The following is a 27,016-nucleotide window of genomic DNA, read 5'->3' as shown; positions in this document are numbered from 1 at the left end:
CCACTCTGGCTTTTCTATGTATATGTGGCACTGAGGAATCAGACCTCGGTCTCTGTGCATGTTAGGCAAGCATTCTACCGCTAGGCCAAACTCCCAGCCCCATACAAAAATCTTATCGATGGTTCTGGGGCTTGGACAAAGGACCTAGGTTTTCCCCTTAGTATTTTTTGCTCAAGGCTAGTGCTCTACCACTTGAGCCACAGCTCCAGCCTTTTGGTGGTTAATTAGAGGTAAGTGTCTCATGGATTTTTCTGCCTGAACTGGTTTTGAACCTTGATCCTTAGATATCCTTCTGATATTTTGCCATCTGTATTTCAGCATCTTGTCCTTCTACTCATACTCAAGAACTCAACTAAACTCAGAGGCTTTCTGGCATATCATGACATCTAAACCAGAGAGACAATATGTTAATCATATCACATTAAAAATATAAAAGGATACCAGACTAATTGTAAATATTAAGCTATGTACTTTATCAATCTAGAATAATTAAATTACTGAACACTAAAAAATAGCTCCAAACATAAAATAAAACTTATAGAGAAAGGAGAAAGTAAGGTTAAAGAAAAAGTATAGACTGTAAGTACAGACTTTTAATACATGTTAAAAATAATCTTTTATTTCAGCAGTCAATCCTATTTTACATATTCAAGAAATTCTAAGAGAGCTAAAAGTGGAGCTATTCATTCAGCAGGAAAGCCTGAAGCTTATTTGCTCAGCTCTCCCTAGTCTTATCACACCATCCCATGTTATTTTCCTGCAATCACTCCAATTCTCCAATAATCTCCAATTCTGGTCTGTAGAATAGCTATTATTTTCCCTAAAATACATATAGAACCACAAATCAGTACTTCTACATCTCTATGGATTAAGAGAATACTTCACAGAGAGCTCTATGTTTATCTAATAACTTAATAAGACCTAACTTACAGAAATAGATGCTACTTCTTGTGCTTTTCAGCTTGATTAGTCTAGAATACATATAAATGTCATGACATAGTGTAACTCAGATTTTTCTAAACAAGTATTCTAGTTCCTACCACTAATGTTCACAAAGCAATTCAAAGCGTGCTACACTACAGCCTTGCCAGATCTTCCTTTCTAACTTCATCTGCCTCCAAAAACTATGCTTCAACCACAAGTATATAAACTTGCCTTAATGACTATATCATCACCAAGACTACCATGCAGAAGTTTGAGAATTCTTGAGACAAACTAGCAATGTTTAAATACTGGATTTAAACTAGCTGTATGGCGTGGTGAAAATTAATTTTTTTGCCTCAGTTTCTTCATCTGGAAAGCGTGTGAATAATATTGACTTGGGCAAATAAAAACTATTCCTAAAAAAAACTATTGGTTTTTTATCATATGAAAGAATACGGGGTGGGGGGTGGGGGGTGGGAGGGAAATGGGTACCAAGACATGTGAAAGGGTATCAATGTACGTGAATTAATGCACCTTCTATCTGGCAAATATCATGTAACCCTTTTACTAATTACAATAAAAAAATTAAAAAAAAAAAAAAAGAATATGTTTGGGGCTGAGAGTTTGGCCTAGTGGTAGAGTGCTTGCCTAGCATGCACAAAGACCAAAGTCTGATTCCTCGGTGCCATATATACATAGAAAAAGCCAGAAATTGTGCTGTAGTTCAAGTGGTAGAGCTCTAGCCTTGAGAAAGCCCAAGGACAGTGCTCAAGCCCTGAGTTCAAGGACCAGTGTGGAAAAAAAATATATATGTATGCATGTATGTATGTATGTATGTATGTATGTATGTATGTATGTATTACTTATGTTACACAAGAGAATTTTTTCCTTTATTCTTTAACTGATACATAAAACCATAAAAATGGTGTGAAATCCCACAGGTAGCAATGTAAGTACTAAAAAGTAAAAGTAGAAAGTAAGGTTGAGACGGTGTAGTGGTTCATGCCTGTAATCCTAGCTACTCAGGAGTCCGAGCTCTGAGGACATAGGTTCAAAGCCAGCTCTGACACTAAAGACCCTGAGACTCTTATCTCCAACTAACCACTAGAAAACTGGAAGTGGTGCTGTGGCTCCAGAGTTAGGGTGGTAGCCTTGAGCTGAAGAGCTCAGGGACAGTACCCAGGCCTAGATTCAAGCCCTACTACCAATCCTACCCCACCCCACCCTTGCCAAAAAAAAAATTAACCAACACAAAAAGGTCTGGAACTATGGCTCAGCAATAAGAAGCATATTTATCAAGTACAAAGGTCCTGATTTCAAGCTCTGATGCTTAGAAAGGGGGGAAAGGTGAATATAGTATGAAAGAACAAATTCTAACATTTACGGTTATGGAGGTTAAAAAAAATCACATACTTTAATTCTCGGAAGATGAATACCTTATTCTTCTTCCTCTATTATTATTATTATTATTTTTTTTTAAATAACTGTTGCCAGCCAGGCATGGTGGCTCACGTCTGTAATCCTAGCTACTCAGGAGGCTGAGATATGAGGATCAGGGTTCAAAGCTGGACTGGGCACAAAAGGACCTGAGACTCTTACCTCCAATTAATTACTAGAAAAGGGGAAGTGAGGCTATGACAAGGAGTAGGGCGGCAGCCTGGAGCTGAAGAACTCAGGGACAGTGTCCAAGGCCCAGGGGTAGGGAGGTAGCCTTGAGTTGAAGAGCCCCGGGACAGTGCCCAGGCCCAGAGTTCAAGCCCCATGACAGACCCCCCAAAAAAACAAAAAAAGCCAAATCAAACCAAACCAAAAAACAGAAACAAACTTTAGCCTTCCTTATGCTTGCACTGGAAATCAGGCTAACGAAGTTAGTTGTATAGTAACACAACACATACATATTTCACAAATCCAAAGCCTTCTGGAATAATCTATGGCCCCTTTCATACCACAACTAGAAGAGACAGAGCATTCATTAAAAACAAAAACAAAAAAATCTTAAAATAACTACAGATCAACAGGAAGAAAAATCTCATGTATAAATATTTCCTCAATCATTATGAACATGTTTTAATTTTTTAATAATCAGATTTCAAGTAGTACATTTGATATTAAATTACATTCTATGACCTCTAAAGGTGTTAATTAGAATTAAAATAAAACATAAGGTATGAATTCAGGGTGCTAAAAAGAAAATTCTGAAAATAACTGAAAATTTTTAAAAGGACATACTTAACCCAGACCATTCATCATCGATATAGGGTTGATTACGGCTAACATCCCACTGATAATCAGAAGTGGTAGACTGAGAAACTGGCTCAGCAGTAGATCCTTAAATAAAAAACGAATGCAAAAAAATTAAAAATGGAATTTCCTAATTATGTTTCATTATAATAGTTCTATACTTTGCACACGATGATATTATTTTTATTTCTCCTAAAAGGAAAAATTCAGATTAGAAATAATTAAAGGAAAAGCAAATTTGAGGATAAAGTTACACATGATATAATGATTAGACCTAGTTTATTGAGTAGAAACATTTTTTCTTAGTACCAATCAGATTTATTTATTTTTTTGCAAGCTGTGGGGCTTGAATTCAGGGCCTAGGCACAGTCCTTAAGCTTTTTCAAGGTTAGCACTGGAGCCACAGACTACTTTCAGCTTTTTCTGTGAATGTGGTATGGAGGAATGAAACTCAGGGCTTCATACATGCTAGGCAAGCACTTTACTAGTAGGCCACACTCCTGGCCAATCTATTAGAATTTATCTTTTGTAATACATACTTCAAACTAGTTGCTTAAAATTTTTTTTAAATGAGAAAAAGATTTTCTTTTTTTATTTTGTTTTTGGTCAGTCATGGTGCTTGAACTCAGTGCCTGGGTGTCGTCCCAGAGTTCCCCTCAATATTAGTGTTAGCTGAGCTCACAGAGTCAGACACCAGTGGCTCATGACTGTAATCCTAACTACTCAGAAGGCTATTCTCTCTAAGTCAGAAAGTCTGAGAGAGTCTTATCTCCAAGTGATTACCAGAAAACCAGAAGAGGAGATGTGGCTCAAAGTGGTAGAGTGCTAGCCTTGAGCAAAAGAGATCAAGGTCAGCACTTAAGCCCTGAGTTCAAGCTTTAGGACTGACTCCCCCTCCCCCCAAAAAAAGTCATGGACTTTCTTGCCCCGGCTGGCTCTGAACTGAAATTCACAGCTCTTGAGTAATTAGGATCACAGTTGTAATCTACCAGTGTCTAGCTAAGTTTTTCTTTTCCCTTTTTGTTTTGCCAGTCCTGGGGCTTGAACTCAGTGCCTGGACATTGTCCCTGAGTGACTTTTGCTTAAGGCTAGCACTCTTGAGTCACAGTATCCCTCTGACTTTTTGTTTATGTGGTACTGAGGAGTCAAACTCAGGGCTTCATATATGCTTGGCAAGCACCACCAAGCCATCTTCTCAGCCCTAAGTTTTTCTTCTTAATAAAAAGTAATAAAACACAAAATCTTGGTTATTTAAGCCCTGGGTATTTCAGGGTATGCCTATGAAAGAGAACTAGAAAATAAGCTTAAATTGTATGTGTGTGTGTTTGGAGGGGGGTGGTGTGGGGCAACCCTGCGGTTTGAACTCAGGGCCTGTACACACTGACTTGGACTTTCTCAAGGTTAGCACTATACTACTTGAGCCACAGCACCACTTTCGGCTTTTTCTGTGTATGTGGTATAAGGAATCGAACCCAGGGCTTTTGTGCATGTTAGAAAGCACCCTACCACTAGGCCACGCCTCTGGCCCAAGCCTAAACTTTTTGAGCAAGGAAAGTAAAACAGATAATTAAATGATAAAGAGAAAAAGAGACAATAAGGTTGTTAGAGCTTTAGAGAATAGAATATCTTCTAAGCTTTGTCCTTTTTTTTGGCAGGGGAGGGGATGAATTGGAGAAGTTACTAGGACAGCCGTGGTAACCCAACTAAACTTTATAAAATGATTTTTTTGGGGGGGGGGGAGGAGTTGGGCATGAAAGTTCATAGATGCCAGGTTGAAATCTTTGCTCTATGGTCAATCATTTCATCTTGGAATGTAAGTGACTATGGTTCTCCACCAGACATGCATGTTCTTTCCAAGTCAGAATTTCCATGTGCATCAGGTTCCGTATTTGACTTTATTTATTTATTTATTTATTTATTTATTTATTTATTTGTGGGTCATGGGGCTTAACCTCTGTCTAGGACTGGGCACTGTCCCTGAGCTCTTCAGCTCAAGGCTACCACCCTATCCTAGGGCCAAGCCTCACTTCCTAGAAGTTCTTTTCTAGAGGCCCTAATTGGAGGTAAGAGTTTCAGGTCCTTTTTGTGCCTGGGCTGGCTTAGAACACTGATCCTCAGATCTCAGCCTCCTTGAGTGGCTAGGATTACAGGCATGAGCCACAGTGCCTGGTGCCCCCTCCCCCCCACCTCAAGGCTGGTAATCTGCAATGGAAGCCACTCCTTTGCTTTTTTTCATTAATTGGAGATAAAAATTTCACAAACTGAGTGGGGCACAGTGGCTCATGCCTGTAATCCTAGCTACTCTGGAGGCTGAGATGTGAGGATCCTGGTTCAAAGCCAGCACCTGCACTAAGGTCCGTAAGACTCTTATCTCCAATTAACTATCAGAAAACTGGAACTGGTGTGTGGCTCAAGGGTAGGGCGGTAGCCTTGACCTGAAGAGCTCAGGGACAGTGCCTAGTCCCAGAGTTCAAGCCCCAATACAGACCAAAAACAAAAACAAAAAAAACCCCCCAAAATCCTTACAGGATTCTAACTGCAATCCTCTGACATCAGCTTCTTGAATAACTAGGATTACAGGTGCGAGCCAACAGCCTCCAGCTCATACTTAACTTTAATATTCACTTTCAATTTTGATATAAAGCAATACTTACGGAAAGAGACCTAGTTAGCATAAAAGATTAACATACATCATTTCTTTCTTTCTTTCTGAACTCTGGGCCTGGGTCCTGTCCTTAGACACTTTTTGCTCAAGGTTAGCATTCTGCTACTTGAGTCACAGCACCACTTCTGGCTTTTTCTGAGTATATAGTATCAAGGAATAGAATCCAGGACTTTGTTCATGCTAGGGGAGCCCTCTACCATTAGGCTATGCTCCCGGCCCCATACAATCATCATTTCTACTTCTCAAAGTCCTCACTAGTTTATAAATCTTCACTTGGATGTAGATAATATTACTAGAATTCAACTAATACTGCCTAGTATAGTTTTAAAATAAAAATTAACCCACAGTAGTATATATTACTAGTGTGTATATATACATATATACTACTACCACATATAGTACAATATATACATATGTGTATGTTGGGAGCCAGAGTGGAATCAAACTGTACCTTGATTTGCATCAGACAATGGCTTTATTGTCTTATTGTTTTCTGCCTTATTCTGTTTAAATGACCTGAGATTTTACCATATGAATGTAACACCTGGAAGTTCCCTGGTTTCAAGAAGGGATAGGAGCTTGGAGTTGGGAATAAACGGGGCTGCAGTTTTTACCTGGGCGGCCGACCAGTCCCTGCCCCCTATTTCAGGAACCCCAATTTGCTGCCGGTAGGCCCCGGCATGTGTAATTATGCATATATAAACTAATATAGTACTAGTATATATAGCAATATATACATACATTACTAGTATGTATACATATGTATACATTCTACTTTTACCAGAATATATGTATATACACATATAACATACTAGCTGTTTAAAAGCATAACCATAACCCCCCTTTCTACTATTACTTCAGTAGCTTATGCTGTTTTCTTTGAAGATTTGAAGAGTAGAACTTCCGCATAATACCCAGTCACCAAATGAGAGAAGCAATTAACATGCACCTTTGGAATTAAAGACCAGGGTTGAGTAACTGAAACTTGTGGGCCAAACTAATCACTCTAATTTTGTATGTTCAAAAGCCAAGAACAGTTTTAAAATGGCTGGAGAAATAGTATTCTGGTACCAGACACAAGTTTTGGTATTTCTTCTGGTAACTTGCCTGTTATGACAAAACTGAGTTACTACAACAGCGACTGGCTTGAACTCAGTGCCTGGGTGTTGCTGTGGGTCAAAAAACTTAGGGACTAGTGTTCTACCATTTAGAGCCAGTTCCATTTCCAGTTTTCTGGTGGCTAACTGGAGACAAGAATCTCATAAACTTTCCTGCCCAAGCTGGCTTTGAACAGTGATTCTCAGATGCAGCCTTGAGTAGTAAGGATTACAGGCGTGAGCTGCCAGTGGTCCGGTCTGAACTTCTTACTTAGACACTCACTGTGAATGAAAATGAATAGTCTATGTGCTAATAAACTGTTTGTCTTGTCAGAAGACAGAATATAGTCAGGACAGAATGTTTTCTTTTTTCTAGTCCTGGGGTTTGAACTCAGCCTGGGCCACAGCACACTTCTAGCCTTGCACTCTACCACTGAGCCACATTCCCAATTACAGAATTTCTCTTACTCCCCTGTAGAAAGGAATTAAACTACTTAAAAATGAAGAGTTATGCTTCCTTCACTCCCTACTCTTTTTAGGTCTCTGCTACTTTATCTAATATTTATTCTAATAGCAGTGCTTGATGTTAATGACTTTTTAAAAAATAAAAGCGCTAAAATTAATTTACACAAATATTGTTTTGTTAACTCAATGAAAGACTGTTTTTTTTCCACATACCAGAAACAGCAGAGTTAAGTGTGAGAGATGCAAAAGAAGCAGAATTCTGTTCAGAGGTATTCATCCCCCTATCCACACTAGACCAAGCAGCTGTTAAAATAAAGAACGTCACTTGGAACCTTTAATTTGCAAAGAAATTTGAAAGATATGTACAGACTTCAAACTATGATAACATATTTAAAGGTAGCTTTAGAAATGAGAACCAATAATACCACAATAACTAATGAATGCTTATTATACTGTTAGGCCCTTGACACCTTGATCTGTATGGCAACCTTACTAGACAGTTTCAGAGCAATTAAGTGATTTGTTGATACCCACAAAACAACTGAGCTCACGAGTGGAGATTAAATTAACTTCCAAAGCCCATGCTCTTTCTACTGTACTGAACAACCTTATTATCTATTCCAATTAAGCAACTGCTTTGGATCCGGTACTGAGCTTCGTTTGTTTTCTGATAATCATTAAAACTAATGTTCACAACCTCTTAAAGTATAAGCTACATACAGGTTAAATACCTTAGAGTCTGTAAATGCTAGACACCGTATTGAATAGGTCTCTCTCTGAACTATTACATTCTCATTTTACTTAGTATATACCATAATAAGTCAATATTTAAGATAGTTCTTTGAGTATAGTCATATGCCACAAAATTATATTTTGATCAACAGAACATATACATACATATATATATGTGATCCAGTAACATCATAGCAGTTTTAAGTATATACTATACTGTCACAAAATGACAAAATTACCTGGCTATTTATTTATTTAGTGGGGAGGTGTTCAGCTGTGGGACTTGAACTCTGGGCCTGGGCGCTGTCCCTGAGCTCTTCAGCTCAAGGCAACTGCCCTACTGCTGGAGCCTCAGCACCACTTCTGGTTTTCTGGTGTTTAATTGGACATAAGAGTCTCTCCAACTTTAGTGCCTGCCTGGCTTTGAACCCTGATCCTCAGATTTCAGCCTTCTGAGTAATAAGACTTATAGGTGTGAGCCACTGTACCCTGCAGCTGTGTGTGTGTGTGTGTGTGTGTGTGTGTGTGTGTGTGTGTATGTGTGATGGGTGCTGTCCCTGAGCTCTTCAGCTCAATGCTACACCCTGCAACTGTGTGTGTGTGTGTGTGTGTGATGGGTGCTGTCCCTGAGCTCTTCAGCTCAATGCTACTGTCCTGCCCTACCCTTGAGCCCAGCCCCAATTCCCATTTTCTAGAGGTTAATTGGAGATACAGTCTCAGGTCCTTTTGTGCCCAAGCAAGCTTTGAACCACAATCCTCAGATCTCAGCCTCCTGAGTAGCTAGGATTACAGGTGTGAGCTACCTTGCCCAGCTACTTTTTTTTTTTTTCCACCAGTCCTGGGACTTTACCCGAGGGCCTGAGCACTGTCCTTGGACTTTTTTTCCCTCAAGGCTAGAGCTCTGCCACTTGAGCCACAGCACCATTTCCAGCTTTTTTCTATGTTATGTGGTACTGAGAAATTAAACCCAGGTCTTTGCATGCCAGGCAAGCATTCTACCACGAGGCCAAACTCCCTGCCCCCTTTAAAGAATGACTCCCCATCTAAATTATGCTACATCTGACTGTATTTTAAGAAGCATATAACTCTGAGTAATTATTAACACATGTCTCCACTAAATGGCAACCCCCATTCCAGCAAGTCTAATTTAATATAGTTCTATTTCAGTCCTAATTCAGCTAGGAAAGAACTTTAATCTGCTGTTTAATTTTATCTATAGTAACACTAAGCAAGCACCACTTAATCTATGTCTTAATTATGAAACCATACATGGCTCTTATAAATTGAAAACATTCTAAAATGTACTATTTCATTTATCAAATATAAAAGGATTTTTTTTTTTTTTTTTTTTTTTTTTTTTTTTGCTAGTCCTGGGCTTGATTTCAGGGCCTGAGCACTGTTCTTGGACATTCTCAATGCTAGAGCTCTACCACTTGAGCTTCAGCACAACTCCTGGCTTTTCTCTATGTATGTGGTACAGAGGAATCGAACCTAGATTTTCATGCATGTTAGGCAAGCACTCTACCACTAGGCCAAACTCCTGGCTCATAAAAGGATGTTTTTAGCACAGAAATTTTGTGTTTTCTTCTCTACTAAAAGTGAGAGAAGGAAATTAGAGGTCTTTTTCAAAAAAAATTCTATTTCCACACAATTTCTTGGACATTTTGATGGAAGGAAAACACAAAGCATGCTTAAAAAGTATAGAAATGCCTAAAGTTTGTTCTTAAGAGTGTTAGCTTTTTTAAAAGAAAAGGGGAACAGGGGCTCTGGTGACTAAGACCTATAATCCTACCTGCTTAGGAGGCTGAGATCTGAGGACTGCAGTTCAAAGCTAGCTCAGGTAGAAAAATTCCTGTTAAGACTCTTATCTCCAACAAAGCTATTCAAAAAGGCTGGAAGTGGTGCTATGTGTCAAGTGGTAGAGCACTAGCCTTAAGCACAAAGCGGCTCAGGGACAGTGCCCAGGCCCTGAGTTCAAGCTCTAGGGCTGGCAAAAAAAGAAAGGGGGAGTATGTGTGAATGGCTGGCATTGGTGATTCACACCTGTAAGCAAAGCTATATAAAAGGCTAAGATCTGAGAATCATGGCTTGAAGCCTGCCTAAGCAGAAAAGTCTGTGAGACTTTTATCTCCAATTAACCACCAAAAAGCCAGAAACACAGCAATGTGGCTTAAGTGATAGAGCACTAGCCTGAGCTAAAACATCCACGTATAGTAACCCAGGACCCAAGTTCAAGCCCCAGGACTGGCATCAAAACAAAGGTGCTAACAGTAAAGGAAGAATGTCTTTTCTGTTTTCAAACTATAAACTTACAGTGTGCATTACTCCCCAAATTGAAAGAAGCAAGCTATCAAAAATAAGTTATCTGAAGACAGTAAGTTAGAAATGAATTTTACAACTTGAGGGGGAGGCTGTGGAAGGGAAAGGAGGATAAAAATGTGGGAAGGGGGTAACAACGTTTGGTACTTACTGTTGTTTGGTACTTACTACCTTACTAACTGTAACCCCTTTGTATATTACTCTGACAAAAACAAAGAAGAAAAAAATCTAGTTTTAAAAAAAAGATCTGATAACACCATAGAAAAAAATTGTATGTTTAATCCATAAGAAATTGTAATTTGACTATAAAAAAAACAAAACCATAGAAGAAATGGCAAAGAAATGAACAGGCAATTCATAAATAGAAATGAAGCCGGCACAGTGGCTCAAGCCTGTAATCCTAGCTATCCAAGAGGCTGAGATCTAAGGATCACAGTTCAAAGCCAGCCCAGGGACTAAAGACCATAATACTCGTATCTCTAATTAACCACTAGAAAACCAGAAGTGGTGCTATAGCTCAAGAGGTAGGATGGTAGCTTTGAGCTGAAGAGCTCAGGGACAGTGCCCAGGCCCAGAGTCCACCAACAAAAATAAAAGAAATAGAGATGATCAAGACTTGTAGAAAAACCTCCAACTTCATTAATGTACCTTTCCTAATCAAATTAGAAAAAAAAAAAAAAGAGCACATAACCTTTTAAGTAAATGAATAAAAATTTATACTGATGTTATCACTACACTGGAAATAATTCTTAAAAATACTTCAACAAGGGGCCGGGAGCTTGGCCTAGTGGTAGAGTGCTTGCCTAGCATGCACAAAGACCAGGGTTCGATTCCTCAGTACTACATACATAGACAAAAAGCCAGAAGTGGTTTTGTAGCTCAAGTGGTAGATAGAGCTCTAGCCTTGAGAAAGTCCAAGGACAGTGGTCAGGCCCTGAGCTCAAGCCCAGGACTGGTAAAAAAAAGAGAAAGAAGGGGCCGGGAGTTTGGCCTAGTGGTTAAAGTGCTTGCCTAGCATGCATGAAGACCCGGGTTCGATTCCCCGGTACCACATATAGAAAAAAAAGCTGGAAGTGGTGCTGAGGCTCAAGTGGTAGAGCTCTAGCCTTGAGAAAAGTCCAAGGACAGTGCTCAGGCCCTGAGCTCAAGCCCAGGACTGGCAAAAAAAAAAAAGAGAAAGAAAATACTTCAACAAAAAGGAATGAGGCACTATAAACATTCATATTCCCTTTAACCCAAAATGAGTCTCAGGAATTCAATCTAAACAAACAGCTCCCAAACTAATGTATTCAATGTAGCATGCTGTTCTTAACAATATATAATCATAGAGCCAGTAAGTAAAAATATTTACAAAGAGTTAAGAAAATGTTTCTTACAATTTTGTAAGTAGGTGAGAAAAAAGATGATACAAATACATATTAAATTCAAATTACATAAAGAAACCCCAAAACCATGCACAAGGAAGAAGAAAAGGACTAAGCAAATAAAATGCTGACACTAGGATGTATGATAACACTGGCTTGTCCTTTATCTTTCTGCAGTTTCCCATCGTTAACATGTTGTCTCTACACTATATAACATACACAACACATATACTCATTACTTACATCAGTCTCCCAAAACTTAATTTTTAACCTAATGCTCTCAAGAGATATAATCTTCTCAACTAATGGTACTTATCATTAAAATATAGGGAAAAGGTTAATTATAAAAAAGCATTTTGGGCCGGGACTTTGGCCTAGAGGTCGAGTGCTTGCCTAGCATGCATGAAGACGCAGGTTTGATTCCTTGGAATCACATACATAGAAAAAAGCTGGAAGTGGTGCTGAGGCTCAAGTGGTAAAGCTCTAGCCTTGAGAAAGAAAAAGGAAAAAAAAAAAAAACAGAAAAAAACTCAAAAAAGCCCAAGGACAGTGCTCAGGCCCTGAGCTCAAGCCTCCCTTGCTCCCCCCCCCACCCAAAAAGGCACTTGCAGGTTCTAAAATGCTCTACAAATTATGCTTTAAACTGTACTTCCATTTAGAATCAAGAGAACTACTGAAATCAATCAGGTCTTCTCAACACACCATTCATATCACCAATACAAAATTATACAGATATACCTAGACTGATAAGTATGATAAAAATAAAGTATGTGAAGAATGTGTGTGATACCCTGTATAATGCAAAAATTAATAATAAAAAATCCAACATAGAAAAATGATCAATTTTATCATTCACTTTAGTTCCTCTTTAATGCAAAGAGCTGAGTTATTACTAATATTTCTGTATAGAAGGACTAATTATTCTACTGATACTTAGTTTTCATCCCTGAAAAATTCAACATATACCAGATAGTTCAAATGAACTTATAAAATGTGTTCTAACAGTTCTTACCAATGCCAGAAAATATTGAACGGTCACTCCAATTCCTTCCCCAGTCTTTTCCATTTGCATTAGTATCACCAGTATCTTGAGTCCAAGCAGATGGCTCTATTTTCCTCTTGCCTACAGAAGCCGGTGGAACAGAATTCCACTTCTCCTCACCTGTACTGATGTGTGAGGAGAGTTTCACAGGCTTTTCATTCCAACCTCCTCCATCGACAGTGAGGTTTTCATTCAATCCTGATGGAACTTAAAAGAAAATGAAGATTAAAAACAAAAAATGACTTCTTGTCTTTTTTTTTTTTGCCAGTCCTGGGCTTGAGCTCAGGGCCTGAGCCACTGTCCTTGGACTTTCTCAAGGCTAGAGCTCTACCAGTTGAGCCTCAGCATCACTTCCGGCTTTGTTTTCTATATGTGGTACCGAGGAATCGAACCCGGGTCTTCATGCATGCTAGGCAAGCACTTTAACCACTAGGCCAAACTCCCGGCCCGACTTCTTGTCATTTTTAAATGCATTATTTTTAAATCTCTGTGATGCCTTGGCTTATATTTTCACTTTCATTCCTTTACTGTCTTTTAAAAACTTCAGCTTTAAAATAATGAACTTGAACTGGGAGCATGGCCTAGTGGTAGAATGTTTGCCTAGCATGCACAAAGACCTGGGTTCAATTATTTGGTACCACATACACAGAAAAAGCTGGAAGTGGTGCTGTGGCTCAAGTGGTAGAGTGCTAGCTTTCAGAAAGCCCAAGAACAGTGCCCAGGCTCTGAGTTCTATCACCAGGACTGGCCAAAAAAACCTACAAGAACTTGATTGACAGTATGGTTACCTCAAAGTTCTTTTAATTTAAAATTAATAGGAGGTCTGAATATAATATGTATATAGTAGAGATATTCTCAGCAGAAAGACTGGCTTTAGCTTAGGTTCATTCATCTTTATCACTGTCAGCTATCACAGGTGCAAACAAAACGCAATACACAAACATGTACTTATTCACCATCACTTGTATCTGTGTAAGAGTACAAACTTCCTAGATAATTGCAATATATAATCAGGGTTAAGAGCCAAGGCTATTGAGGAAGCTGACAGTGATACAGATGAGCCTAAACTAGGTGGGTCTCTCATTTCTAAATTTATGTTTTGTTACAACACCTGTGTTTATAGGTCAGGTATACCACTCTACTTAAATTATCATAATTGAAATAAAATATACTTTAATGAAGCACTGTAAAACTGTATAGTCCACTTATTGCTAAATATTTAACACTGTCAAGGAAATAGGTAAAAAAAACTGCAAGACCTAATGCTTTTTCTTGTATATAAAGGGTAGGTCTTCAAGACATGAGAAAGGGTATCAATGTTTGTGAAGTAATGCACCTTTTATCAGGTGAATATAATGTAACCCTTCTATTAATTATAATAAAAATATATGGAAAAAAAATAAATAAAGGGTAGGTGTTAGCCGGGCCTGGTGGCTCACTCCTGTAGCCCTAGCTACTTAGGTGGCTGAGATCTGAGGATCGTGGTTCAAAGCCAGCATGGGCACTAAAGTCCATGAGATGCTTATCTCCAATTAACCATTAGAAATTAGGAAGTGGCCCTGTGCCTCCAGGGGTAGGGTGGTAGCTCTGGGACAGTGCCCAGGCCCAGAATTCAAGCCCCACAAGTCACCATCAAACAAACAAAAAAGATTAGGGTTTTTATATGCTCATATTACACTCATGTCCAATGAAGACCCTTCTCCACTGGCTTAAGTGTTTAAGCCAAGACTAAAAACTACATATAAATTACTAAGAGTGTGTGTGTGTATATTATATACCAAAACTATCAGAAGTGGGAGTGATCTTTCCTTTTACTTTCCGTAAACAGATTATGTAATTTATTATTTTATTAATTAAAAGCAATTTTTAAAGATTTTTTTTTTTGCCGGATCTGGGGCTTGAACTCGGCCTGAACACTGTCCTTGGGCTTTCCTCAAGGCTAGTGCTCTATCACTTGAGCCACAGCACAACTTCCAGCTTTTTCTATGTATGTGGTACCGAGGAATCAAACCTGGTTCTTCATGCATGCTAGGCAAGCACTTTTCCCACAAGGCCAAACTCGTGGGCCCTTAAAATCAATTTTGGGGCCTTTCCTTTCACATTACTCATATATGTAAATTACTATTTTGATAGGCCTTCAATCTAAGTTACATGCAATTTCTCTCACCCTGAATTGTAGGATCGCCTTTTCCAGACTTAAAGTTGCTAACTTGAACATTTGGATGAGATTCACCTGCTTGAAATAGAAATAAAAATTATTTACTACTAAATAAGCCATTATGCACATAAAACTAGGAAGTGACATATAAATTGGTATTTGCTTCTTACTAAGGTGCTCCTTTACCTGTCAAATTATGACACTGGTTTTAAAAAACATTTCACATGTCTACAGGGAGTTCTCTAGTTACCATAAGAAAATACCAATAAAGGATCTAGAAAATTTCCCAAGTATAAATAACACCTAGCTATTCCGTTAACGGTTATGAAGATTCTTTAAGAAAGGAACAGAACTAACTGGGCTCTGAAACTTGCCACCTCTCAATACTAGCTACTTTAAATTCACCAATCCTGGAAGCAAACATATCAACTCAAGAACTTTTTTTTGCCAGTATTTGGGACCAGAACTTAGGAAATATGGCAAGAGGTGAGAATACATGTTTGAGCACAAAAGCAGTACATTTCTGAAACTAGAAAACATAATAATCACAATATATTTGAAACAAAACAAACCTAGCATGAAATAGGTTTGTGTAAGCAGGGAAGGCACAACAGTGAAAAAAGGATCACTAAAAAAAACTTTAGTATGGCTGGGAGTTTGGCCTAGTGGTTAAAGTGCTTGCCTAGCATGCACAAAGACCCAGGTTCGATTCCTCGGTACCACATACATAGAAAAAAGCCAGAAGTGGTGCTGAGGCTAGTGGTAGAGCTTTAGCCTTGAGAAAGTCCAAGGACAGTGCTCAGGCCCTGAGCTTAAGCCCAGGACTGGAAAAAAAAAAAACAAAAAAAAAAAACACTTTAGCACATTTAACATATGATAATGAAAATGGGTAAGCAGAATTTATTGCTGTACCATGGCAATAAGTTCCAGAAAGATATCAAGCAAAAATGTAAAATGCAACAAGGCTAAGAAAGTGATCTGCAAATAATACATGACATCATTAACAAAGACAAACGATAAAGCCAATCTTTTGAAGTGAACTCAATAGTATTACTTTGCATGATGCTACCAAGAAGCAACCAATAGCAGACAGCCTGAATTCATGGAAGAATTAACTGAATTACACTGGAAGCTCTGGTCTAGCTTTTCAAATACCTACACGGCTAAGATGATAGGAATCCAGAAAGAACGTGCACTAACCAGACATGACTGTTTAATATTGGAATGAAAGCACTCAACATGCAGAATAGTGATAAACAATTCTACTTCAGAAATGTCTTATCCACTGCAAGAAATGGAAATTCAATGGGGCAAAGCAATACACATGAGGAAAAGAAGCAACATCATTTTCTCACGTGACTCAAGGTAGAAAGGTAAATTTTAATTTAAAAAGCCATTAAAGACTGGCACAGTGGCTCACGCCTGTAATCTTAGCTAGCCAGAGGCTGAGATCTGAGTATCTCGGTTCAAAGCCAACCCAGGCACTAAAGACCATGAGACTCATCTCCAATTAACCACTAGAAAACAGGAAGTGGTGCTTTGGCTCAAGGGGTGGGGCAGTAGCCATGAGGTCAGGGACAGTGCCCAGGCCCAGAGTTCAAGCCCCATGACAAAAAAAAAGAAGCCATTCATTCAAGAGAATGTAATAACATTATGGACACTGTATGAGGTAAGGTAAATCAATATGGTTCATAACACTCTCATAAAGAAGGGTATATCCCACAGTGATTTTAGCAGTTCAAAATAGATCTGTACATAATGGTATTTTGTACGTCTGATGTAAAGGAATTTTATTTGATGTACTACTCTCATGTTCCACTAATATACCTTTATTCTTCTTGGAACCAACAGGAAATGATGCAGTTGTAAGTTGATCGGTGGTAACTGAGATGGTATTTTCTATCCCAGGGATAGCTGAATCCAATGAACCAGAATCAGTCAGCACCTTATCACGTTTACGCTGTTGTCGTTTCTCTCTGTGACTAATTTTAGTTTCCCAGGCTCCTGATACAGCCCGAGAAGAAAAAAATTATTCAGTAAAGGGGAAACAACAACAATAAAAAAAACTAATTTTGACAGAGGAAAGAAAATGTTGTGGGACACACAAAATAACAAATTTATATACTATGCAAACAACAAAATACTAAAACAAGTCTGCTAATTATAATCAATTATACTAAGAATTTATTCTAATCTTGTTTTTTCGTATCAAATTGCTATTGTTCAGTCCAGTAATTTTAAAATTTAAATTGGTCATATGTTGTTTATCTTACATTATCTTTTTATTTTGCTGGAAAGAAGTAACAGAAAGAGTGTTATATATTACTACTAATAAACAGGCTTATTAGGCAATAACTGGCTTTTTCAAGAATGATCTAACACTGGGCGCTGGTAGCTCACACCTCTAATCCTAGCTACTTCAGGAGGCTGAGATCTGAAGATCTTGGTTGGAAGCTAGCCCAGACAAGAAAATTTATGAGACATCTCCAATTAACCACCAGAAGCCATTCTCTGTAGCTCAGAGTATGAGCAAAAAGAGCTAGGGACAGCACCCACCCTCTGAGTTCAAGACCCATAGTTCAAGGGATTACCACATACACTCTAGGTAATGGGAAAAATTCAAACCATACTTTCAACAAAAGTAAGATGAAAAGTCCAGCCCCAGTAGCTCACACCTGTAATCCTAGCTACTCAGGGAGGCTGAGATCTGAGGACTGAGGTTCAAGGTCAGCCTGGGGACTAAAGAATATGAGACTCTTATCTCCAATCAATCCCTAAAAAATGGGAAGTGGAGTTGTAGCTCCATGAGTAGGAGGGTAGCCTGGAGCTGAAGAGGCCAGTGACACCGTCCACATCTAGAGTCTAAGCTCCAGAACTGACAAACCAAACAAAATGCAGAGCTAGAAACAAGATTAATGAAACAAAGGCAGTTTCAATATAACACATCTTTTTTTTTTTTTTAAGATATACACATTTTCTACAGTTCTTCCCTTTAATCAAATACCTTCATCAACTTCCTTTCCATCATGGCGTGAACTGTTTTGCACTGCTTTAGCATCTGATTTTGTTTTCTTCTTATTTTTCTTTGACTGAAAGTAAAATAGAACGTTACTTATTATTGTTTTTTTTTTTAAAGAAGTCAGTAAATTATATAAAATGTATGGTACTGAAACTAAAAGACTTTAGTAAGTTTGATTCTAAAAACCGTAAGGGACAAAACTATAAGGTTATAATTTATTACCCTCACTTTAAAAATATGAAAAAGGAGCTGGGCATGGTGGTTCATGCCTGTAATCCTAGCTACTCAGGAGGCTGAGATCTGAGAATCAAGGTCACAAAAGGACCTGAGACTCTTATCTCCAATTAACCCCTAGAAAACAGGGAAGGGGGGCTTGACTCAAGGGTAGGGGGATAGCCTTGAGCTGAAGAGCTCAGGGACCATGCCCAGGCCCAGAGTTCCCAAGTCCCCCCCACCCCCCCAAAAAAGGGTAAACACTAAACCACTGTACACATGACTGATCTCAATTTAAGAAATTAACATCTCAAATATTCAATGTCTACATGTGTGTGGCAAAGGGCTGCAAATCGGACAAAACTGGTCTTTTAAGAACTGGCCAGAATTTTGAAAAATAGTGCTGCAATAGTACCAGGAGACAGGACTCAGTAGATGTATTTGAACCTAAGCAGGTTAGTTTGTGGTTCTGGAAATGATTGAGAACTGGTGTCAGAAGATCCCAAGGCTTAGAGCATCCTCCTGGGGTACACTGATTTTATTATTTTTGTTACACAATATTTTCTTGATGTGATAATGGGGAATTTTTATTTTATTTATGCTTTCTATATTTGTCAGGTTTTTTTTTACAAGGAACACATGTATATTTATACATATGGTTTTTATTTAATTAAAATAAAAAAAAATCAGGGCTGGGAGTTTGGCCTAGTGGTAGAGTGCTTGCTTAGCATGCATGAAGGCCCAGGTTCAATTCCTCCGTACCACATACACAGAAAAAAAGCTCAAAGTGGTGCTGTGGTTAACGTGGTAGAGCTCTAGCCTTGAGAAAAAAGTCCAAGGACAGTGCTTCAAACCCCACGACTGGCCAAAAAAAAAAAAGATAACCTTTTTACAAAAATAGGAAATATCTTTCTTCGCTATGTTTTTCAAAGTTTAGGTGTTTCTGAACATTGTTTGTAGTGATTATGTGAAAAACTCTTTGTTGTCAATTATATAACTTCTCCATGAGTGGCAAAGGATACTTGTGGAAGGTAGAATTTCTGTTCTCAAGGATCTGTTTCTTCTGTATGTGTTCATGTTACTGTTCTTCATTGTCCATAATTTGTCATAAAAGTACTAGGCAATATCTATGAATTCCTTTAAAATTTATCATTTATTTATGTCCAAAGCACTAGAGAGCCTGTTCAGTATTGTTCAATTTCCTTGTTTTTTTTTGTTTTTTGTTTTTTTTTGCCAGTCCTGGGCTTGAGCTCAGGGCCTGAGCACTGTCCTTGGACTTTCTCAAGGCTAGAGCTCTACCACTTGAGCCTGAGCACCACTTCTGACTTTTTTCTATGTATGTGGCACCAAGGAATCGAACCTGGGTCTTCGTGCATGCTAGGCAAGCACTCTACCACTAGGCCAAACTTCCGGCCCCTCCTTGGTCTTTTTATTATTAGCATATTTGAAAGAAATTTTCTTTCTGTTAACATGATAAATCTATTAAAGGCAATAGTCAATAAACATTTTAAATTAAAAAAAAAAAAAAAAAAGAACTTTAGGAGAGCTGGGCTCAGTGGCTCACGCCTGTAATCCTATCTACTCAGGAGGCCAAGGTCTAAGGATCTCAGTTCAAAGCCCAGGCATTAAAGACCTAAAGACTGGAGCCAAGAGTTTTGGTCTAATAGTGGAGTGCTTACCTGGCACGCACAAAGGCCCAGGTTCAATTCCTCAGTACCATATACATAGAAAAGCCGAGATGGTGCTGTGGCTCGAGTGGTAGAGTGTTAAGACTCGAGAAAGCGCAAGGACAGTGCTTAGGCCCTGAGTTCATCTCAGGGTGGCAAAAAAAAACAAAAAACACCTAAAGACTGTGAGACTCATCTCCAATTAACTTGTAGAAAATGGGAAGTGGGGCTATGGCTGAAGGGATAGTGGTAGCCTTGAGCTGAAGATCTCAATGATAGTGCCCAGACTCAGACTCCAAGCCACAAGACCACTCCCCCCCCCCCCCCCGCAAAAAGTAGGTATCCTCACTTTATAGATAAGGAAACTGGCAAAGAGATTATAGAAGTACTTATTATTAAGTAGTGAAATATTAAGGGTTATAAAATGGAAAAATCAGGACTAAAGGTTCAGTTCAAATTCCAAACTCTAATTTAATCAAATACTTTACTGTCTCTTGCTAAATACAAACTTAACTCACTGGTTATGTAGCTTTGGGCTAAGTCCTCCAACTGTCATGACAAAAATTTCTACTAGGGGCCGGGAGTTTGGCCTAGTGGTTAAAGTGCTTGCCTAGCATGCATGAAGACCCGGGTTCGATTCCTCGGTACCACATACAGAAAAAAAGCCAGAAGTGGTGCTGAGGCTCAAGTGGTAGAGCTCTAGCCTTGAGAAAGTCCAAGGACAGTGCTCAGGGCCTGAGCTCAAGCCCAGGACTGGCAAAAAAAAAAAAAAAATTCTACTAGCTTCACATAAGATTTTTTAATTTGCAATTTTTTACTGTTATTGTAAAGGTGATGCAGAGGGATTAGAGCTACATAAATCAGGTGAGTACATTTCTTTTTGAAAAGTCACTCATCCCCCCCATATGATACACCTGTAATACTAGCATTGAAGACAGTTGTGATATTCTCTGGCACAAAAAGCAATTTATAACCATTAATTACACAGTTCAAAATAACAAGAGGAAATGAGGCTGAAGAATCTCAACATATAGAAACAATAATACCTAAAAAATGCTAATCACTTTGATTAGATCATTATACATAGTAGACATTCCATAAGTACAAATACATGACAACTAATTAAATAAGTAAATAATCTTAATCTTTTTTTTCTCATGTTTATGCAACCATAGACAGTATGTAAATGACCATTGTTTTAAGAGCTAAGTATATACTAGCCTGAGTGCTCGTGGCTCATGCCTGTAATCCTAGCTACTCAAGAGGCTGAGATCTGAGGATTGTGGTTCAAAGGCAGCCCAGGCATGAGAAAGTCGTGAGACTCTGAGCCTCTTACCTCCGATTAACCACAAGAAAACTGAAAATGGCACTGTGGCATACACATTTAAAAAAGTGTCTATAATCAGGAAATAACATGTGGGAAATCTATATTAAGCGTATCAGCTATCCACTCTATAATCTCACACTTTTAATTATATGCTTATTTGTCAAAGCAAGTCATTTGTGTTTTACTTTTTTTTTGTCAAAGTCAGACATAAATTCTGTTCTTTTCTATAATCATCCTTTTTTTAAGCCATTTTACCTGCAGCTGCCTTTAATCTAGACCAGTTTTCTACCAAATTGTAAGGGAGAACTGCTCATTCATTTTTCAAAGATATTCTGAAACTTCAAGTTGTAAGAAACTGTAGCATAAGGACTATGGGTATTGCTCAAATAGTAGGTGCTTGGTAAGTATAGGCTCTGAGTTCAAACCCCAATACTGTAAGACAACAAACTGCAGCACAACACTTCATCTCAGCAAACTAGCCAGATATAGTGTTGCACACCAGTAGTTCCACAGGCCTAGTAGGACTGCAGACTGATGCTAGCCTAGCACCCCCACTTAAAAAAAAAAACAACAAAACAGCAGCTGGGCTTAATGGCTCATGCCTGTAATCCTAGCTACTCAGGAGGCTGAGATCTGAGGATCAAGGTTCTAACGGGGCACAAAAGGACCTGAGACTCTTACCTCCAATTAACTTCTAGAAAACTGGAAGTGGAGTGGAACTTGGCTCAAGGGTAGGGCAGTAGCCTTGAGCTGAAGAGCTCAGGGACAGTGCCCAGGGCAAGTTCAAGCCCCATGACCCACAAAACAAACAAACAATGGACCTGGAGCTTGGCCTAGAGATAAGACTGCTTGCCTAGTATGCATAAGGACCTGGGTTCCATTCCTTGGTACCACATACATAGAAAAGGCCAGAAGTGGTCCTGTGGCTCAAGTGGTAGAGCTCCAGCCTTCAGAAAGCCCAGGACCAGTGTTCAGGCCCTGAGTTCAAGCCCCTGGATTGGCAAAGAAACAAAAGTAAGCTGTGTTGTTGCTCAAGTGGTAGAGCACACTAGCCTTGAGCTGAAGAGCTTTGTGACAGCACTCAGGCCCAGAGTTCAAACCCAAGACTGACCCCGCTCTCCCACCCCCCAAAAGTGAATGGCTTTCCTGAAATGAAAGCAAAAAGGGCTGGGGACATAGCTCAAGTGCTGGAGTACTTGTGTAGAAAGTACAAATTGTGGCTGGTAGTTTGGCCTAGTAGTAGAGTGCTTGCCTAGCACCCACAAAGACTGGAATTCCATTCTCTGGTTATTACATATATATATATATATATATATTTCTACATATGTCTGGAAGTAGTGCTATGGCTCAAGTGGTAGAGCTCTAGCCTTGAGAAATCCCAAGGACAGTAATCAGGCCCTGAGTTCATGCCCCAGGACTGGGGAGAAAGAAAAAAAAAAGTACAAGTTGTGAGTTTAAACTCTAGAGGAGGGAAGGTAAGGGGAGGAAACTATAGCAACCATTTCTTACTATTAAAGAGAAATAAAAGGCTGGGGTAAGGGGTTATGATCAGAGTACACTATACATGTATGAAAATGCCATACTGAAACCCACTGACAAATATAAATCAAGTTTCTTGCTTATTTTTCCTACTTCCAAACAAGACTAAATCTAGTATAAATGAGTCCATTATATCAACAACTTGAAATTAATGAAATACAAGAATGTACCATTAATGAAGTATAAAACTGTCTTATTTGGAAACTTAACATCTAAAACAAAGTGTACAGCCAAATCTTTCAGTAATGACCTAAGTACATAATAATAATAATTATTATTATCATTATTATATGGGTCACGGGGCTTAAATTCTGGGCCTATGCCCTATTTCTGAGCTCTTCAGCTCAAGGCTACCGCCCTACCCCTGAGTCAAGGCCCATTTCTTGTTTTCTAGAAGTTAACTGGAGATAAAGAGTTTCAGGATCTCTTGTGCCCAGGCTGGCTTTAAACTGCAACACCACACCCAGCCTAAGTACAGAATTATTTTTTTGATAAAAGAAACTGTAGAGTGCCCAGGTTGGCTTTGAACCATGACCCTCAGATCTCGGCCTCCTGAGTAGCTAGGATTACAAGTGTGAGCCACCATGCCCTGCTGGCACTATTTTTAAAATAAAGAATATTTATTCTGGGGCTGGGAATGTAGCCTAGTGGTAGAGCACTTGCCTAGCATGCCTGAAGCCTGGATTCAATTTCTCAACACAATATACACAGAAAAAGCCAGAAGTGGCACTGTGGCTCAAGTGGAAGAGTGCCAGCCTTGAGCAACAGAAGCCCTGAGACAGGGCTAAGGCCCTGAGTTCAAGTCACAGGAGTAGCAAAAAATTAAAAAAAAAAAATGTATCCTGACCAAACAGTAAGTAGTTAAATCACCCCTAATGATTTAATGATTTGGGGGAAGCAAGTCTCACCATAATGGGAACTGAGAATGTTCTAACAGGTTTTGTTTTTGTTCAGTCATGGTACTTGAACTGTGGGCCTGGGCATTGTCCCTGAGCTCTTCAGCTCAAGGCGACCGCCATATCTCTTGAGCCACAGCACCACTTCCGTGAATTGAGAATGTAAGTAGGACACTAAAGTGAGATGTTACAGTTGAGACGTTGACAAATTCAGTGCTCTCCCCCACCACCCACTCCAGTCTCACTATATAAGCCTGGCTTATTTTGAATGCACAACTCTCCTGACTATCTTTTGAGTACTGGTGTGTATCACTATACCCAGCTACAAAATTTGAAACTTGTTGTCAAACAGCCTTCAGAGAGTATCAAACCTCTAATACAAGTGCTTATGCTTTCAAATGCCCAGCAAAACTGGCTACCATTAGTAATTTCATTATCTGCCAATAGACTTGAAAAAGAAAAAACAAAAAGGATTTATTTTATTGGTACCCAGGTTTAAACTCAGGTCTTTGGGTTTATTCAATTGCTTGTCAGCTTGTGCTTTGCTATCTGAGTCAGGATTCCAGTCCAGCTTTTTGCTGGTTAATTTTGGAGATGGAATCTTAAGGACTTTATTAACCAGATTAGTCAGAAAATCTGTAGGTCCCAGCCTCCTAAGTAGCTAGGATTACAGGCATAAGAGCCACTGGTCCCTAATTCCCTTTGTCTTTATTTTCATCCTTTACTATTGAACTTGATCATCTTTTCATGTTAAGATAGTAATATATATATATATATATATATATATATATATGTATATGTATATATATCGGTCCTAGGATTGAACTCAGGGCCTGGGCATTTGTTCTTGGGCTTTCTCAAGGCTAGTGCTCCACCACTGAGCCACAACACCACTTATAACTTTTTTCTATGTATGTGGTACTGAGGAATTGAACCTGGGTCTTCATGCATGCTAGGCAAGCAGGGGAAAAAAAAAAAAAAAAAAAGAAACTATAGAAGAGAGCCAGGAGCATAGTCTAGTGATAGAGTGCTTGCCTTGCATGCATGAAGCCCTGGGTTCAATTTCTTGGTACAACATACACAGAAAACGCCAGAAGTGGTGCTGTGGCTCAAGTGGCAGAACACTAGCCTAGAGCAAAAAGTGGACAGTGCCCAAGCCCTTAGTTCAAGCCCCAGGACTAGCAAAAAAGAGAGAGAAGAGTAACTAGATTATTAGACTTTTTTATTGTAACAGAAATCTGTTTTTCCACTGCACAATTTTACCAAACATTTTTTTCTATTATAGGCACACTATCAACAAAGATAACATTCTATTTTTACTAAGTGGCAAAGTGTGTGTGTGCAGATGCCTGTCTGTATCTGGCACCTTACTCATATAAAAGATATTTAATCGGGGCCTGGAGTTTGGCCTAGTGGTTAAAGTGCTTGCCTAGCATGCATGAAGACCCGGGTTCGATTCCTTGGTACCACATACATAGAAAAAAGCTGGAAGTGGTGCTGAGGCTCAAGTGGTAGAGCTCTAGCCTTGAGAAAAGCCAAGGACAGTGCTCAGGCCCTGAGCTCAAGCCCAGGACTGGCAAAAAAAAAAAAGATATTTAATCATAAATTATTTTTGGAAAAATGAATAATAATATCACAGCAATGTTCAAATTATTTGGTGATATATACTGATGTACCACCAAAGGAAGGCTTCAAAAAAGGAAACCTTAAACTTTCACTATCTGTCCATTATGATTAATTCTGATCTTCAGAGTATTTCTTTTAAAAAAAAATTGTATTTTAGGGGCCAGGAGTTTGGCCTAGTGGTAGAGTGCTTGCCTAGCATGCATGAAGACCTGAGTTTGATTCCTCGGTACCACATACATAGAAAAAAGCCAGAAGTGGTGCTAAGGCTCAAGTGGTAGAGCTCTAGCCCTGAGAAAGCCCAAGGACAGTGCTCAGGCCCCGAGCTCAAGCCCAGGATTGGCAAAAAATAAAAAATAATTTAAAAAAATTGTATTTTATTGTCAGAGTAATGTGTAGAGGGGTAGTTACATTTGTCAGCGGGTGCATTACTTCTCAATCACTGATACCCCTTCTCATGTTTTTTCCCCCCTTTCCCTCCCCTCTTCAGAGAATTTCTTAAATGGAAGATACACATTTAATCCTGTGAAACACATTTAATCCTGTGAAACAGAAATAATTTTTATTAAAAACCTTTCATATAATTTTATATGCTCTCAGATTTACCTTTTCATTTTTCTTATCTTGCTCTGGTGGCTGCTTTGCTGCTACACTTCGAGGAGTTCGAACAGTTTCCTCTTCAGCCACTTCAACAGTCCGTCCATTTGGCTGCATAAGCAGAAAGAAAATGTCACATAACCCAACTGGCTTGGCAGGTAAAGTCAAAGACATACTTAGGAAGGAATCTATATTGCAGTCAGTTTTATTCTGAGGCCTAAATTAACAAGGTGGTTTTGGAGAGGCAATATTATCTGGTTTGTTGCACTATTGTCCCTAATAACAAGGTTTTGTACAATAATGAATTTAGGAGGGAGACAGACAAGGTAGCCCACGCCTATAATCCTAGTTGAGATCTGAGGATCATGGTTCAAAGCTAGCCCTGCCACTAAAGACCTTGAGACTCTTTATGTCCAATTAACCTCTAAAAAATGGGAAGTGGGGCTCGACTCAAGGATAGGGGGGTAGCCTTGAGCTGAAAATCTCAGGGACAGTGCCCAGGCCCAGAGTTCAAGTCCCATGACGCCCCCCCCCCCCCAAATTAGGAGTGTGTCAGGATAGCCAAGTGGTCTAAGGTGCCAGACTCAAGCTTCCCTTCCCTGCTAGCCAGGTACAGTGGCTCATGCCTATAATCCTAGCTACTCAGGAGGCTGAGATCACAGGATTGAGGTTCAAAGCCAGTCCAGGCACTAAAAAGGTCTGTGATCTCCAATTAAGCACCAGAAAACTGTAAGTGGCGCTGTGGCTCAAGGGGCAAGACGATAGGTAGCCTTGAGCTGAAGAGGTCAGAGACAACACCCAGGCCCAGAGTTCAAGTTCTACGACCAACCAAAAAAAGAGAAAAGAAAAGCCAAAAGTGGTGCTGTGGTTCAAATGGTAGAGCCCTAGCTTTGAGAAAGCCCAAGGACATGCTCAGGCCCCTGAGTTCAAGCCCCAGGACTTGCATACGCACATAAAAAAAGGTATCAGAAAATTCAGTGCCATATATTTGAAAGCAACTATCATCTTTATTGATGTAGCCTCCCAAATAGGGCCTAAATCCTTAATTAGTGATCAACAGTACTATTAACACTTAATTTTTACTTACTGGACTGAAAGAATCAGCAAGCCAAAGGTGCTTAAATGTTC

The 27,016-nt window shown here is 39.2% G+C and overlaps 1 protein-coding gene across 8 annotated transcripts in view; it reads right to left on the bottom strand.

The window, feature by feature from the left end:
* The window catches only part of Mtdh (metadherin), a 63,504-nt gene that overhangs the window by 22,843 nt on the left and 13,645 nt on the right, over positions 1-27,016 (bottom strand). For 2 of the 8 annotated variants that reach the window (XM_090339103.1, XM_090339102.1), the window contains exons 2-8: positions 25,898-25,999; positions 18,012-18,096; positions 16,835-17,011; positions 15,017-15,082; positions 12,820-13,056; positions 7,606-7,695; positions 3,154-3,252 (exon numbers count right to left, since the gene is read on the bottom strand). In XM_090339103.1, the coding sequence (XP_090195229.1) occupies positions 3,154-3,252; positions 7,606-7,695; positions 12,820-13,056; positions 15,017-15,082; positions 16,835-17,011; positions 18,012-18,096; positions 25,898-25,999 (856 nt within the window). The remainder of the gene's footprint in view (positions 1-3,153; positions 3,253-7,605; positions 7,696-12,819; positions 13,057-15,016; positions 15,083-16,834; positions 17,012-18,011; positions 18,097-25,897; positions 26,000-27,016) is intronic. The other 6 variants (XM_090339107.1, XM_090339106.1, XM_090339105.1 and 3 more) reach the window with 6 other exon arrangements.

Source organism: Megascapheus bottae, chromosome 9, assembly GCF_031878675.1.
Source record: "Megascapheus bottae isolate mThoBot1 chromosome 9, mThoBot2.hap1, whole genome shotgun sequence".
Classification (NCBI taxonomy): Eukaryota; Metazoa; Chordata; class Mammalia; order Rodentia; family Geomyidae; genus Megascapheus; species Megascapheus bottae.
The sequence above is the reverse complement of the archived record's forward strand: the minus strand, read 5'-3'. Positions and strand labels throughout refer to the sequence as shown.